We start from the raw sequence: 11,328 nt of genomic DNA on the forward strand, positions 1-11,328 counted from the left end.
CTATGGAGGGTCATGGGGTTTGAGTCCAAGCCTTTGCCTTTATACACAGTACTGCGGTACATCCTCTTGCACGTGTGCAAGTGTATCTTGGATAAACCTCTGCAAGTGGCATCGCTGGGTCACAGGGTCTGTAGGTTTGATTTTAAGGTATGAAAGTGCTTCAAACACATTCTGGGAAGGTGCTGGTTGCCTTAGAGCTGGGGGCCGCTCTGCGTGTTCGCTGACTGTGCTATGGCGCCCCTGCTGGAGAAGCCTGGAACTGCAGCTTCACTCAACAGCACCCGCTTCCACCCTCTGGCTTGGATTTAATCCTAGACTGAGTAGAGATGTTGAATCTTTAAAATGCACTCCTAAGGCTGGCAGAATCTTTTCTTAGACCAACAGCTTTTTAGCCTGGCATTTCCTTCGATTATTCGCCTAGTTTTCATTTAGATGGACTCTTTTTTTTTTTTCTTTTAAAGAAGATTTAATATAGAGCATCTTTAGGAAACAGATTTCCCAAGTGCAGTTGAAATTTGGGTCAGTTTATCATCTAGCTTTTCAGGAATGAATGTATATCACATATGGCAAGAATTATTCCTATGAGATGCTTGTTTTTTAAGATTTTTGTGAAGCCATTTCATTAGAGAACTTTAAGTGTTGTATCCTCGATTATGTCTCTTCAAAGATATATAGTTTTTCTTTAAAAAAAAAATTAGGGGGTGCCTGGCTTGCTCAGTGGGTTGGGCCTCTGCATGGTCTCCGGGGCCTGGGATGGAGGCCCACCAGGGCTCTCTGCTCCACCAGGAGCCTGCTTCCCCGTCTCTCTCTGCCTGCCTCTCTGCCCACTTGTGATTCTGCTGTCAAATAAATAAATAAATAAATCTTAAAAAAAAAAAAATTAGGGGCTCCTGGGTGGCTCAATTGGTAAAGCCTCGGACTCTTGATTTCAACTCAGGTCATGATCTTAGGGCCGTGAGATGGAGCTTCACATTGGCCTTCTCCGTGAGCATGGAGCCTGCTTAAGATCCTCTGGGGGGGGGGGGGGGGCTGGGTGGCTCAGTGGGTTGAAACCTCTGCCTTCCGCTCAGGTCACGATCCCAGTGTCCTCGGAATGAGCCTGGCATCGGGCTCCCTGCTCAATGGGGAGCCTGCTTCTCCCTCTCTTGCTCCCCCTGCTTGTGTTCCCTCTCTTGATGTTTCTCTGTCAAGTAAATAAATAAAATCTAAAAAAAAATTCTTTCTCTCCCTTGACCCTTCCCCTTTCCCCACTCATGCTCTAAAAAATTTTTTTTAAATTATTTTCATTCCAGTGTAGTTACCATACAGTGTTGTATTAGTTTCAGGTGTTCAATATAGTGATTCAATAATTCTATACATTACTCAGTGCTCATCATGGTAAATGTACTCTTAATTAACCCCTTTCACCTATTCCACCCATCCCCCACCCACTTCCTTTCTGGTAACCAGCACTTTGTTCTCTATAGTTAAGAGTCTGTTTGCGGGTTGTTGCTCTCTCTCTTTTTTTTTCTTATTTTTTTAAGATAGGGAGGAGGGAGGAGCAGAGAATGAGGGAGAAAGAATCTCCCCCCCCCCTTTTTAAAAGATTTTATTTATTTATTTGTCAGAGACAGAGGGAGAGAGAGCGAGCGAGCACAGGCAGACAGAGAGGCAGGCAGAGGCAGAGGGAGAAGCAGGTTCCCTGCCAAGCAAGGAGCCCAATGCGGGACTCGATCCCATGACCTTGGGATCATGACCTGAGCCAAAGGCAGCTGCTTAACCAACTGAGCCACCCAGGCGTCCCATCCCCCTTTCTCTCAAATATTTTATTTATTTATTTGACAGACAGAGATCACAAGTAGGCAGAGAGGCAGGCAGAGAGAGAGAGGAGGAAGCAGGATCCCCGCTGAGCAGAGAGCCCAATGCGGGACTCGATCCCAGAACCCTGAGATCTTGACCTGAGCCAAAGGCAGAGGCTTAACCCACTGAACCACCCAGGCATCCCAAGGGAGAAAGAATCTTAAGCAGGCTCCTCCTCCAGCATGGAGCCTATTCTGGGGCTTATCTGACAACCCTGAGATCTTGACCTAAACTGAAATCAAGAGTCAGGTGCTTCACCAACTGAGGCGCCCAGGAGCCCCAGCCTTTTTTTCTTGAGTTCCACACTTGAGTGAAATCATATGGTATTCATCTTTCTCTGACTGGTTTATTTTGCTTAGCATTATACCCCCAGCTCCATCCATGTTGTTGCAAATGGCAAGATTTTATTCGTTTTTATAGCTGAATAATATTATAAGTATATGCCAAATCTTTACCCATTCATCTATAGATGGACACTTAGGCTGCTTCCATAGTTTGGCTTAGATGGGCTCTTTTATTTATTTATTTAAATATTTTATTTATTTGACAGAGAGAGATCACAAATAGGCAGAGAGGCAAGCAGAGAGAGAGAAAAGGAAGCAGGCTCCCTGCTGAGCAGAGAGAGTGGGATGCGATGTGGGGCTCTATCCCAGGACTCTGGGATCAGGACCTGAGCGGAAGGAAGAGGCTTTAACGCACTGAGCCACCCAGGCGCCCCTAGATGAGCTTTTTAAAAAATAAGTACATTTAAAAATTAACTTTATAAAATCAGTATAAATGGCAAATCAGTTATCTCTTGCACTGAAAAATAACTATTGTTCCTATGTCCTCCGGATCCCCAAGCCGGTAGGTGCTAGGATTATTACCACTTCACAGGGAAAAAACTGAAGCATAGACAGGTCGAATTAGAGACCTGTTCCTACAGAGCTAGAGAATGGGAGAGCCGGGCTTCAGACCCCGGGTAGGCGAGCTTCATGCGCCTCTAGATTGGAGAGAACTAAAAATTTAAGACAAGGAAAAGCCAAGCATGAATCCTGCGACCATTGGACCGTGAGGCCTGAACTGTGTGGGGTTAAAGGGAGAAGAGCGGGAACGCCTGGGTAGCTGAGTCCGTTAAGCATCTGCGCTGGGCTCAGGTCACGATCTCAGGGTCCTGGGATGGAGTCTGGCATTGGGAAATCCTTGCTCAGCGGGGAGCCTGCTTCTACCTCTGCCTGCCGCTCCCCCTGCTTCTGCTCTCTCTGACAGAGATAAATAAAATCTTTTTTAAAAGGCGGGGGAGGGGGGAGGAAAGCGGGTCGGAGAGAGGAGTCATGCGCTGAGATGACGAAATCGAGCCGGTGGAAGGGACAGTGCGAAGTGGGGACAGACCGGACCGCCCCCCCCCACTCCAACCCAACCCGCGGCCTTGCGCCCTCGCCCACTCTTTGCCCAGGGGTGCCCGGCACCTGCGGGAAGGGCGGGGAATCGCGGCTCCTTCCCCACCGCGCCTCTCCGCCCTCTCCCCGCCTCCTTCCCCGCCGATCGGAGGCCGCCCCCCCCCCGCCCCCGAAGTCCAAGACCCCGCAGGCCTCGCCGCCCCAGGGCCAAGGTCCCCCGACGGCTGACGCGCCATAGCTAAAGTTAAGCGGGAGCCGCTCCCGGCCGGGACGCGGACCCTCGGGTTTCCCGGAAGCTCTGCGCGCGGGTGGCACCACTGTGCCCGGAGCCGCCTTGGTGCCCCGGGCATCCCCACCCCGCGGCAAGAGCTAGAAGGCTACGCGGCGGCCGAGGTGAGCTCGCCGGCCGCTAGGGCTGTCCACCGATCTCCAGTGCAGGCAGGGGCGCACCGGGCCTCGAACCCGAGGGTCTGATTCCCGGCGGCTCGGACCAGGCGACTGGGTGCGCCGCGCCGCAATGACAGCCGGAGTGGTCGCCGCGCGGGGGCAGCGCAGCTTGGTGACTGGCGGCGGGGGCGGGGGGAGCGGCCCCTCTGCCCTCCCAGCCGCGGGAGGCCGGGGGCCGCGGGGACTTTTATTCTGACACGGCCGGCGCCCGGCTCTGCTTAGTCATGGTGACCTGCGCGCGCTCCACGCCTCCCCCCGGCGCAGCGATGGAGGCGCCCGGGCCTGGGCGACGGAGGCGGAGCTCGCGCGCGGCCATGGCGGGGTGAGTGAGGCGGCCTGCGCCCGGGCTGTGCGAACGGCGGGCCGGGAGTGCCCCGGGGGTCGGGGAACGGGGCGCCGCGGGTCCGGTGGCCATGGGGTTCCCGCGGCCTCGCGGAGGGCCAGGAGGGCGCGGCTCTGAGTCCTCGGCTTTTGTTGGACGGCGCGACCCGAGGGGTGGCCCGGGAGCTACGCACGCGGGGCGAGAGGCCCAGGGAGTGCCCCTCGGACCGAGGGCCCGGGAGTCCGGCGCGCTGGGGAGTTGGTCTGCGCCTTGGGGTTGGCAGTGAAAAGGCCGCACGGCAGGGGTCACTTCCTCCCTTCTCCAGGCCTTGGTGGCGGCTCCGGCAGGACATGCGCAGTCTCCCACTGATCGCTTCGTGGGGGAGAAGTGCCCGGTGTCCTAGGGGCACCGTTGACCGACTGGCCAGAGATCAAGAGGCAGGACAGGGGCCTCGGCCGGGGAGAGGCGGCCAAGCGGCGCCCTGGGCCCGGCGGAGGAGGGTGCTGTGGCAGGCACAGTGAAGTGGGCAGCCAGCCAGCCGCTCGCTTGCTGACCCCTGAGCAGTGCCAGGCCCCAGGCAGGACGTGGGGGAGGCACATGGGAGGGTGGGCACAGCCTTGACCTACACAGGGCTCCCTGCCTTCAGAAGCCCTGCCGCTGAGGGCCAGAGACATGGGCCATCCCTCAACAAGCAAGCAGTGGAGGTCATTATGGTTTCTGACAAGTGCTGTGGTGGGAAATGAAATAGAGAGGAGATGACTCTGCTGTGAGTCCGGGAAAGATCAGTGGAGAACCTGGAGGGCCTCTTGCAAATCCCCATCTTCTCAAAGCGGATCTTTCAAAACACAGCTCCTGCCCTGGCCCTCCAGACTCCACAGGTTTCATGGAAACCTATGTATCGCTCCTTAAACTTCTCTCTGACTCTCCAGATCGTCTCTCTCATTCTGCCTCTGAGCCTTTGAACTTGCCATTCCCTCTGCCTGGAAAACCCCTTTCACATGTACATCCTTCTTGTCTCAGCTCTAACACAGCCCTGGACTACTCGCTAACTGCCCCAAGGCACCCTGTCACAATGCTGTTGTCCTTTTTTTCACAACCCCAACTTCTCCTCAAGTCTTGCTTATTTTACTTATGGCCCATCCCTCCCCAGGTGACATCTCCAGGGCGGCACAGTTTATGTCTGCCTTTCTCCTCTGCTATGTCTCCAGTGCCTAGAACAGTGCCTGGCACACAGTAGATACTGTGAATGAGCTAGATAATGCTCTGTTGGGAAGGGATAGAGCTGGTAGGTGGAACAGAGTGAGCAAAGGAAAGAGGCGGACAGAGGCTGACTGTATATAGGGCAGGACACTGCAAGAGTTTCGTTTTACTCTTCATGCCATAGGGAGTTGGGGGGGGGGGTTCTGAGCGGCGGTGGGGGGGGGAGGGGAGACATCGTCTGACCTGTGTTTTAGGATGGACTCTTGGGCTCTGAGGCCATGTGGTAGTTAATGAGCACAAATGGACATTGCTTCATCTGGGCTTGGGAAGGAAAACTGGTCTAGGAGTCGCTTTATCTTAAAAAAAGGAGGCCTGACCCCCAGGCCCTGCCCCCAGCCCTGTGCTCTCCCTCCTCCAGGCCTCTGAGTGCCAGTGGTGGTGTTGTCCCTTGTCACCTGGAACCCCATGCAGCCGGAACCCAGGCCTAGCGGGGCTGGGGCCCGCACCCGATTCCTTCCCCTGAGGTCACAGCGCCCTGAGGGGGCAGGGGACACGGTGATGTACGCCTCCACCGAGTGCAAAGCCGAGGTGACGCCCTCCCAGCACGGCAACCGCACCTTCAGCTACACGCTGGAGGACCACACCAAGCAGGCCTTCGGCATTATGAACGAGCTGCGGCTCAGCCAGCAGCTGTGTGATGTCACACTGCAGGTCAAATACGAGGACGCGCCAGCCGCCCAGTTCATGGCTCACAAGGTGGTGCTGGCCTCATCTAGCCCCGTCTTCAAGGCCATGTTCACCAATGGGCTACGGGAGCAGGGCATGGAGGTGGTGTCCATTGAGGGCATCCACCCCAAGGTCATGGAGCGCCTCATTGAGTTTGCCTACACGGCCTCCATCTCCATGGGTGAGAAGTGCGTGCTCCACGTGATGAACGGTGCCGTCATGTACCAGATCGACAGCGTCGTCCGCGCCTGCAGCGACTTCCTCGTGCAGCAGCTGGACCCCAGCAACGCCATTGGCATTGCCAACTTCGCTGAACAGATCGGCTGTGCCGAGCTGCACCAGCGCGCCCGCGAATACATCTATATGCACTTCGGAGAGGTGAGTGGCTGGAGGAGACTTGGGGCCTGGGCTTGGGGGTGGCATCAGAAGGAACAGGGACAGATGGACAGGCATCCCTGTCTTCCCTTGACATGTGAAGAGTTAGGTCAGGTTGCTGGAGAAAAATTGGGTTCTGAGGTCCTAGTCTGTATATCAGGGTGACTCTGGGAAACAGCTGAGGAAAGTGAGAACTTTCTGGGTCTATCTCTGGGCTCCCCGACTTCTCTGGAAACAAGAGTTGGGACAGGGTGCAGCGAATGCTGACAACTGCTTAACCCTGGGGTGTGCTAAAGGAGGGCCCAGTGCTTCACACAGTTTGCAGATACTTACTAAACACCCATGACATGCTGCCTACCTCACATGTGACCCTTAGGCATGTTTCCTCTGGTCCACGCAGTGTTGTCCTTACACTGTTGTTGGTTTCATTTTCGTTTTTAAGTGGAGGAAGTTGTGAGCAGAAAATCAGCGATTCCTTGTAAAATCGCAATGATGAGCCCAGATTCGTGGGTAGCGGGCACTAGAGGTTGTGCCCTTGGGGATGACAATAATAATAAGTGTTTTTGAGCACTTGCTGTGGGCCTACCCCTGTTCTGAGTGATTTCCATTCTTTAAATCATGGGATTTTCCCCACTATCCTATGAGGAAGCACCACCCTTAGCTGTGGCCCAACAGGGCTGTACCCCAGGCCCCGTGCCTTAGGGAGTCCCATGCTTTAGAGGGTCCTCCTGGAAGTTTTCAAAGTCCTCCCCCAGTGGCTGGGATCAGCTGAGGTAGATACTGTCCTGGTTTCTGTTTCTCTCCTTAAGGACTGATGTTCTCCTTCCCCCTACCCAACGTGTGGGGTTGACTAGATGCCCTGAGGAGGCTGGCAGTAGTCCTAGGGCCTCTGGCTTCCAGAAAGGTGGTCTGTGAGCTGGGCTTTCCCGCAGGCCTGTGCGGTGTTTCTTTAAAGGGATTGCGTGGGCTTGGGGTACCCGAGTGTTGGTGACCTGCTGATGAGGGGCGACTGAAATTATTTATATAGACTGGTGCCTGACAGGAAATATTTGCCTGGGGCCCTGTATGCCCTAGGAGTAGCCCAGCTGTGAGGTAGCTGCTAATAGAGGAGGAAAACCAAGGCACGGAGCATTGCCCAAGATCACCTAGTTAGAAACAGGGGGCCAAGTTGCAGCTCAGCCTTCTTTCTTTAGAGCCTACACTTTTTCTAGGATATTCTGTGGCTATTATTTTTTCCTTTTTAGTCAATCTGCCCTTTTGAAAAAGTAATTTCGTTTAAAAAGTAACAATTGGGGCACCTGGGTGGCTCAGTGTGTTAAGCCTCTGCCTTCGGCTGGGGTCATGATCTCAGGGTCCTGGGATCCAGTGGGCTTTCTCCTCAGCAGGGGACCTGCTTCTCCCCCACTCCTGCTTGCTTCTCTGCCTACTTGTGATCTCTGTCTGTCAAATAAATAAATAAAATCTTCTAAAAATTAAAAAAAAAAAGGTAACAATCTTGTAGTTCAAGCACAAAATGATACAAAAAGGTACAAAGTACATTGTGTCTTTGCCCATTTGCCTGAGTACTTAGGTAGTATATGCCTCGCATGGAGTATTAACTCTAATCGTCCCAAGCTATGAGGTTCACACTGTTTGAATCCCCGTTTTACAAAATAGGAGACTGAGGTTGTGAGAGGCAGGTGGAGTGACCTGTCCGCAGTCATACTGCTGTCATGGGGAGTCAGCCTGTCACAGTAATGCCCTCCGCAGGTGGCCAAGCAAGAGGAGTTCTTCAACCTGTCCCATTGCCAGCTGGTGACGCTCATCAGCCGAGACGATCTGAACGTGCGCTGCGAGTCCGAGGTCTTCCACGCCTGCATCAACTGGGTCAAGTATGACTGCGAGCAGCGGCGCTTCTACGTGCAGGCGCTGCTCCGTGCTGTGCGCTGCCACTCGCTCACACCCCACTTCCTGCAGATGCAGCTGCAGAAGTGTGAGATCTTGCAGTCGGACTCCCGCTGCAAGGACTACCTAGTCAAGATCTTCCAGGAGCTCACCTTGCATAAGCCCACGCAGGTGATGCCCTGTCGGGCGCCCAAAGTCGGCCGGCTCATCTACACTGCCGGCGGCTACTTCCGCCAGTCGCTCAGCTACCTGGAGGCCTACAACCCCAGTGACGGCACCTGGCTCCGACTGGCAGACCTGCAGGTGCCTCGTAGCGGCCTGGCCGGCTGCGTCGTGGGTGGCCTGCTGTATGCTGTGGGCGGCCGGAACAACTCGCCCGATGGCAACACCGACTCCAATGCCCTGGACTGCTATAACCCCATGACCAACCAGTGGTCACCCTGTGCCCCCATGAGTGTACCGCGCAATCGGATTGGGGTTGGGGTCATCGATGGCCACATCTATGCCGTTGGTGGCTCCCATGGCTGCATCCACCACAACAGTGTGGAGAGGTGAGTGGCAGGGCCCAGAGGGGTGAGCTCTGAGGTTCCCATTGCTAACAGGTACTAACCCACTGGGATTTGGGGATTCCCCCTATTGTTAGGTACCTGTCTCTGCACTCTGCCTTCAGGGAGTGGAAGCCTCAGGTGAGGCTAAATCCATGGGAGATTTGTGGTCAGTGACGTTGGATGATGTGTCTGGGCCTGGGAATTGCTTATAGGGCTGTCACAAACCCATACAACTCCTGCAGATTTGGAAGGAGTTCTGTCAGTTTGAAGATGTTGTAAATTGCCAATTTTATTACAGCATGACACCTTACTGCCATCTGCCCCCAAACTGCCGTAATAAACGGATATATGAGGTCTTCTGTGTGGAAGGTGACTCCTTGTGCAGTGCACAACCTGCACAACTGCATGGTGACCCTGTGTTAAGAGGCTGAGCAGTTTTGACTTTCAACTTTTGCACAGTCAGTCCTTCGCCTTCTCCTCTTCTAGAAGCATGATCCAGGATACAGTTCTCAGCTGGAGAACTTGTTAAAACAAACTTCCTAGTCCACTGCTAGAGATCGGGCATCAGTGGGTTTGGAGCGGGGCTAGGGAATGGGAATTTTAAACAAACAGCACACTTTGACAGAAACCATCCTGGGTGGTAGCCTAGTTGTTAGAATTAGGATTCTAGTGTCCTAGAAGCCTGGGTCAGACCCCCAGCCCCACCTCCACGGTGACCCCGGGACATGCCATTTCATCCCTCTGTGCTTCTGTCTTGTCATCTGAAGGTGATGGGGAAGTGGGAGATGATAATGAGGACCACCTGTCCAACAGGCTAAGAGGGTTTGGGGGGCGCTAACAACACGCAGCATAGGGCCTGGCAGTGGTGTATGGTGGATCCACCCTCAGCGTCCAGCAGACGTGCAGGTAACCTTGAGCAGATGATGGCTGTGAACCTGTTTCCTCAGAGACACGCTACGAGGAGTAAAGAGTTCAAGTGCATAAAGAACAGGCGGCATGTCGGGGCATCGTGTTCCATACAGGGCAGCTATGATCGCCATTGTCATTGTTACTATGCCCTTGCAGGTATGAGCCAGAGCGGGACGAGTGGCACTTGGTGGCCCCAATGCTGACTCGAAGGATCGGGGTAGGGGTGGCTGTCCTCAACCGTTTGCTCTATGCCGTCGGGGGCTTCGATGGAACAAACCGCCTCAACTCAGCCGAGTGTTACTACCCAGAGAGAGATGAGTGGCGAATGATCACACCCATGAACACCATCCGAAGTGGGGCAGGTGGGTGGGGGCTGCCAGGAAGGGAGCGTGGAGGAACACCCCCCCAACCCTGGGGAATGAAACTCGACAAGGCCTGTGGGAGGCTTCCTGTTTCAGTTTTAAACCCTGTGGCACACCCAGGAGAGCTAGATCCTAACCGTCTGAGCTCTTCTCTGAAGGGCGCCCCAGAAGAGGGGAGAGGGGAGGGTGCCCCCAAGAAGGCAGTGCCTGGGGCCCCCAGCGCCAGGCCCTGGAGTCACTCTCTTTGCATGGTACGGTTTAGGAGTCTGTGTCTTGCACAACTGCATCTATGCTGCGGGAGGCTACGATGGTCAGGACCAGCTGAACAGCGTGGAGCGCTATGACGTCGAGACAGAAACGTGGACTTTTGTAGCTCCCATGAAGCATCGGCGAAGTGCCCTGGGGATTACTGTGCACCAGGGCAGGATCTACGTTCTCGGTGAGGCCCTGGGGGCGGGGACCTGGGTGGAGAAGCCTGATTAACCCCATCTTTGGGGTCAGGCTCAGATCCCCGTAGGAGGGCTTCTTGCAGTTCCTTCTCCCTCTTTCTTTCCTCTCCCCTCAGAGGGGGTGACTGTCTCCTCTGCTCCCCCTGCAGGAGGCTACGACGGTCACACGTTCCTGGACAGTGTGGAGTGTTACGACCCAGACACAGACACCTGGAGTGAGGTGACCCACATGACATCTGGCCGGAGCGGGGTGGGTGTTGCTGTCACCATGGAGCCCTGCCGGAAGCAGATCGACCAGCAGAACTGTACCTGTTGAGCCACTTGTGTTTCTTGGGCAAAAAAATGGTCTGATCGAGAGTATTGTTGTTTTTGTACAAAAACAGGGACAAAAGAAAAGGCAGCAGTGCAAATGCTTATCCTTCAAGATGGGAGGCTGAGGTGCCTCAGTGTTCAGATGACAACTAGAAAGAAAAGAAGGCCACAGCAGAAACCCATGAGCCTGTCAGAGTTGTCCCAGGAATGTCCAAGAGAGCCTTCCTGGGAAGGGGGTGCATGAAAGGCAGGCTCCCAGGAGAGAGGCCTCTGCACCCACTACTCTGAGAGTAGGCCTGGGTCTCCAACCAGCAGCTGCCACCTCCCTTTGGGGTGAAAACAGGTGCTGAGGTCAGGTGGGGTTTTTGTTCCTTGTGTCTTTGTGGTTGGTTCCTGGAGGCCTGGGAAGGAGCCAGCTGAGGCCTCTGGGGTGAGGCTCCTGTGGAGGTGTGGACCCCAGGGATGGGCCTGTACATAGAAACCACTGGATATCTCTGCCCTGGACAGTCATTTTGTTGATAAGTAACCCTATAACTTTCCAATGAAAATAAAGAACAAACTAACTAGTGTCTTCCA

The 11,328-nt window shown here is 54.5% G+C and overlaps 1 protein-coding gene across 3 annotated transcripts; it reads left to right on the forward strand.

Annotated features, from left to right (window-relative positions):
- Window positions 1–3,384: 3,384 nt before the first annotated feature.
- Window positions 3,385–11,328, forward strand: KEAP1 (kelch like ECH associated protein 1). Of its 3 annotated transcripts, none has more exons than XM_045084115.1 (6): window positions 3,385–3,611; window positions 5,606–6,291; window positions 8,038–8,723; window positions 9,786–9,991; window positions 10,254–10,430; window positions 10,590–11,328. In XM_045084115.1, the coding sequence occupies exons 2-6, from the start codon at window positions 5,653–5,655 to the stop codon at window positions 10,754–10,756; spliced, it is 1,875 nt and encodes a 624-aa protein (XP_044940050.1). In that variant the 5' UTR covers window positions 3,385–3,611; window positions 5,606–5,652; the 3' UTR covers window positions 10,757–11,328. The 3 variants fall into 3 exon arrangements, with proteins under 3 accessions (XP_044940050.1, XP_004748493.1, XP_004748492.1); XM_004748436.3 differs by lacking the exon at window positions 3,385–3,611 and adding an exon at window positions 3,653–3,987 and having other exon boundaries at window positions 5,584–6,291; XM_004748435.3 differs by lacking the exon at window positions 3,385–3,611 and adding an exon at window positions 3,654–3,987.

This window comes from Mustela putorius, unplaced genomic scaffold (assembly GCF_011764305.1).
Source record: "Mustela putorius furo isolate JIRA1106 unplaced genomic scaffold, ASM1176430v1.1 tig00000095_pilon_pilon_pilon, whole genome shotgun sequence".
In the NCBI taxonomy this organism is placed as follows: Eukaryota; Metazoa; Chordata; class Mammalia; order Carnivora; family Mustelidae; genus Mustela; species Mustela putorius.

Excerpts from the sequence above, each read along its gene's own strand:
- KEAP1 (XM_045084115.1), top strand. The coding sequence starts at position 5,653 with ATGCAGCCGGAACCCAGGCCTAGCGGGGCTGGGGCCCGCACCCGATTC. Across the intron at positions 6,292-8,037 it reads TCTATATGCACTTCGGAGAG|GTGGCCAAGCAAGAGGAGTT; the intron begins GTGAGTGGCTGG and ends TGCCCTCCGCAG. Across the intron at positions 10,431-10,589 it reads GGGCAGGATCTACGTTCTCG|GAGGCTACGACGGTCACACG; the intron begins GTGAGGCCCTGG and ends CTCCCCCTGCAG.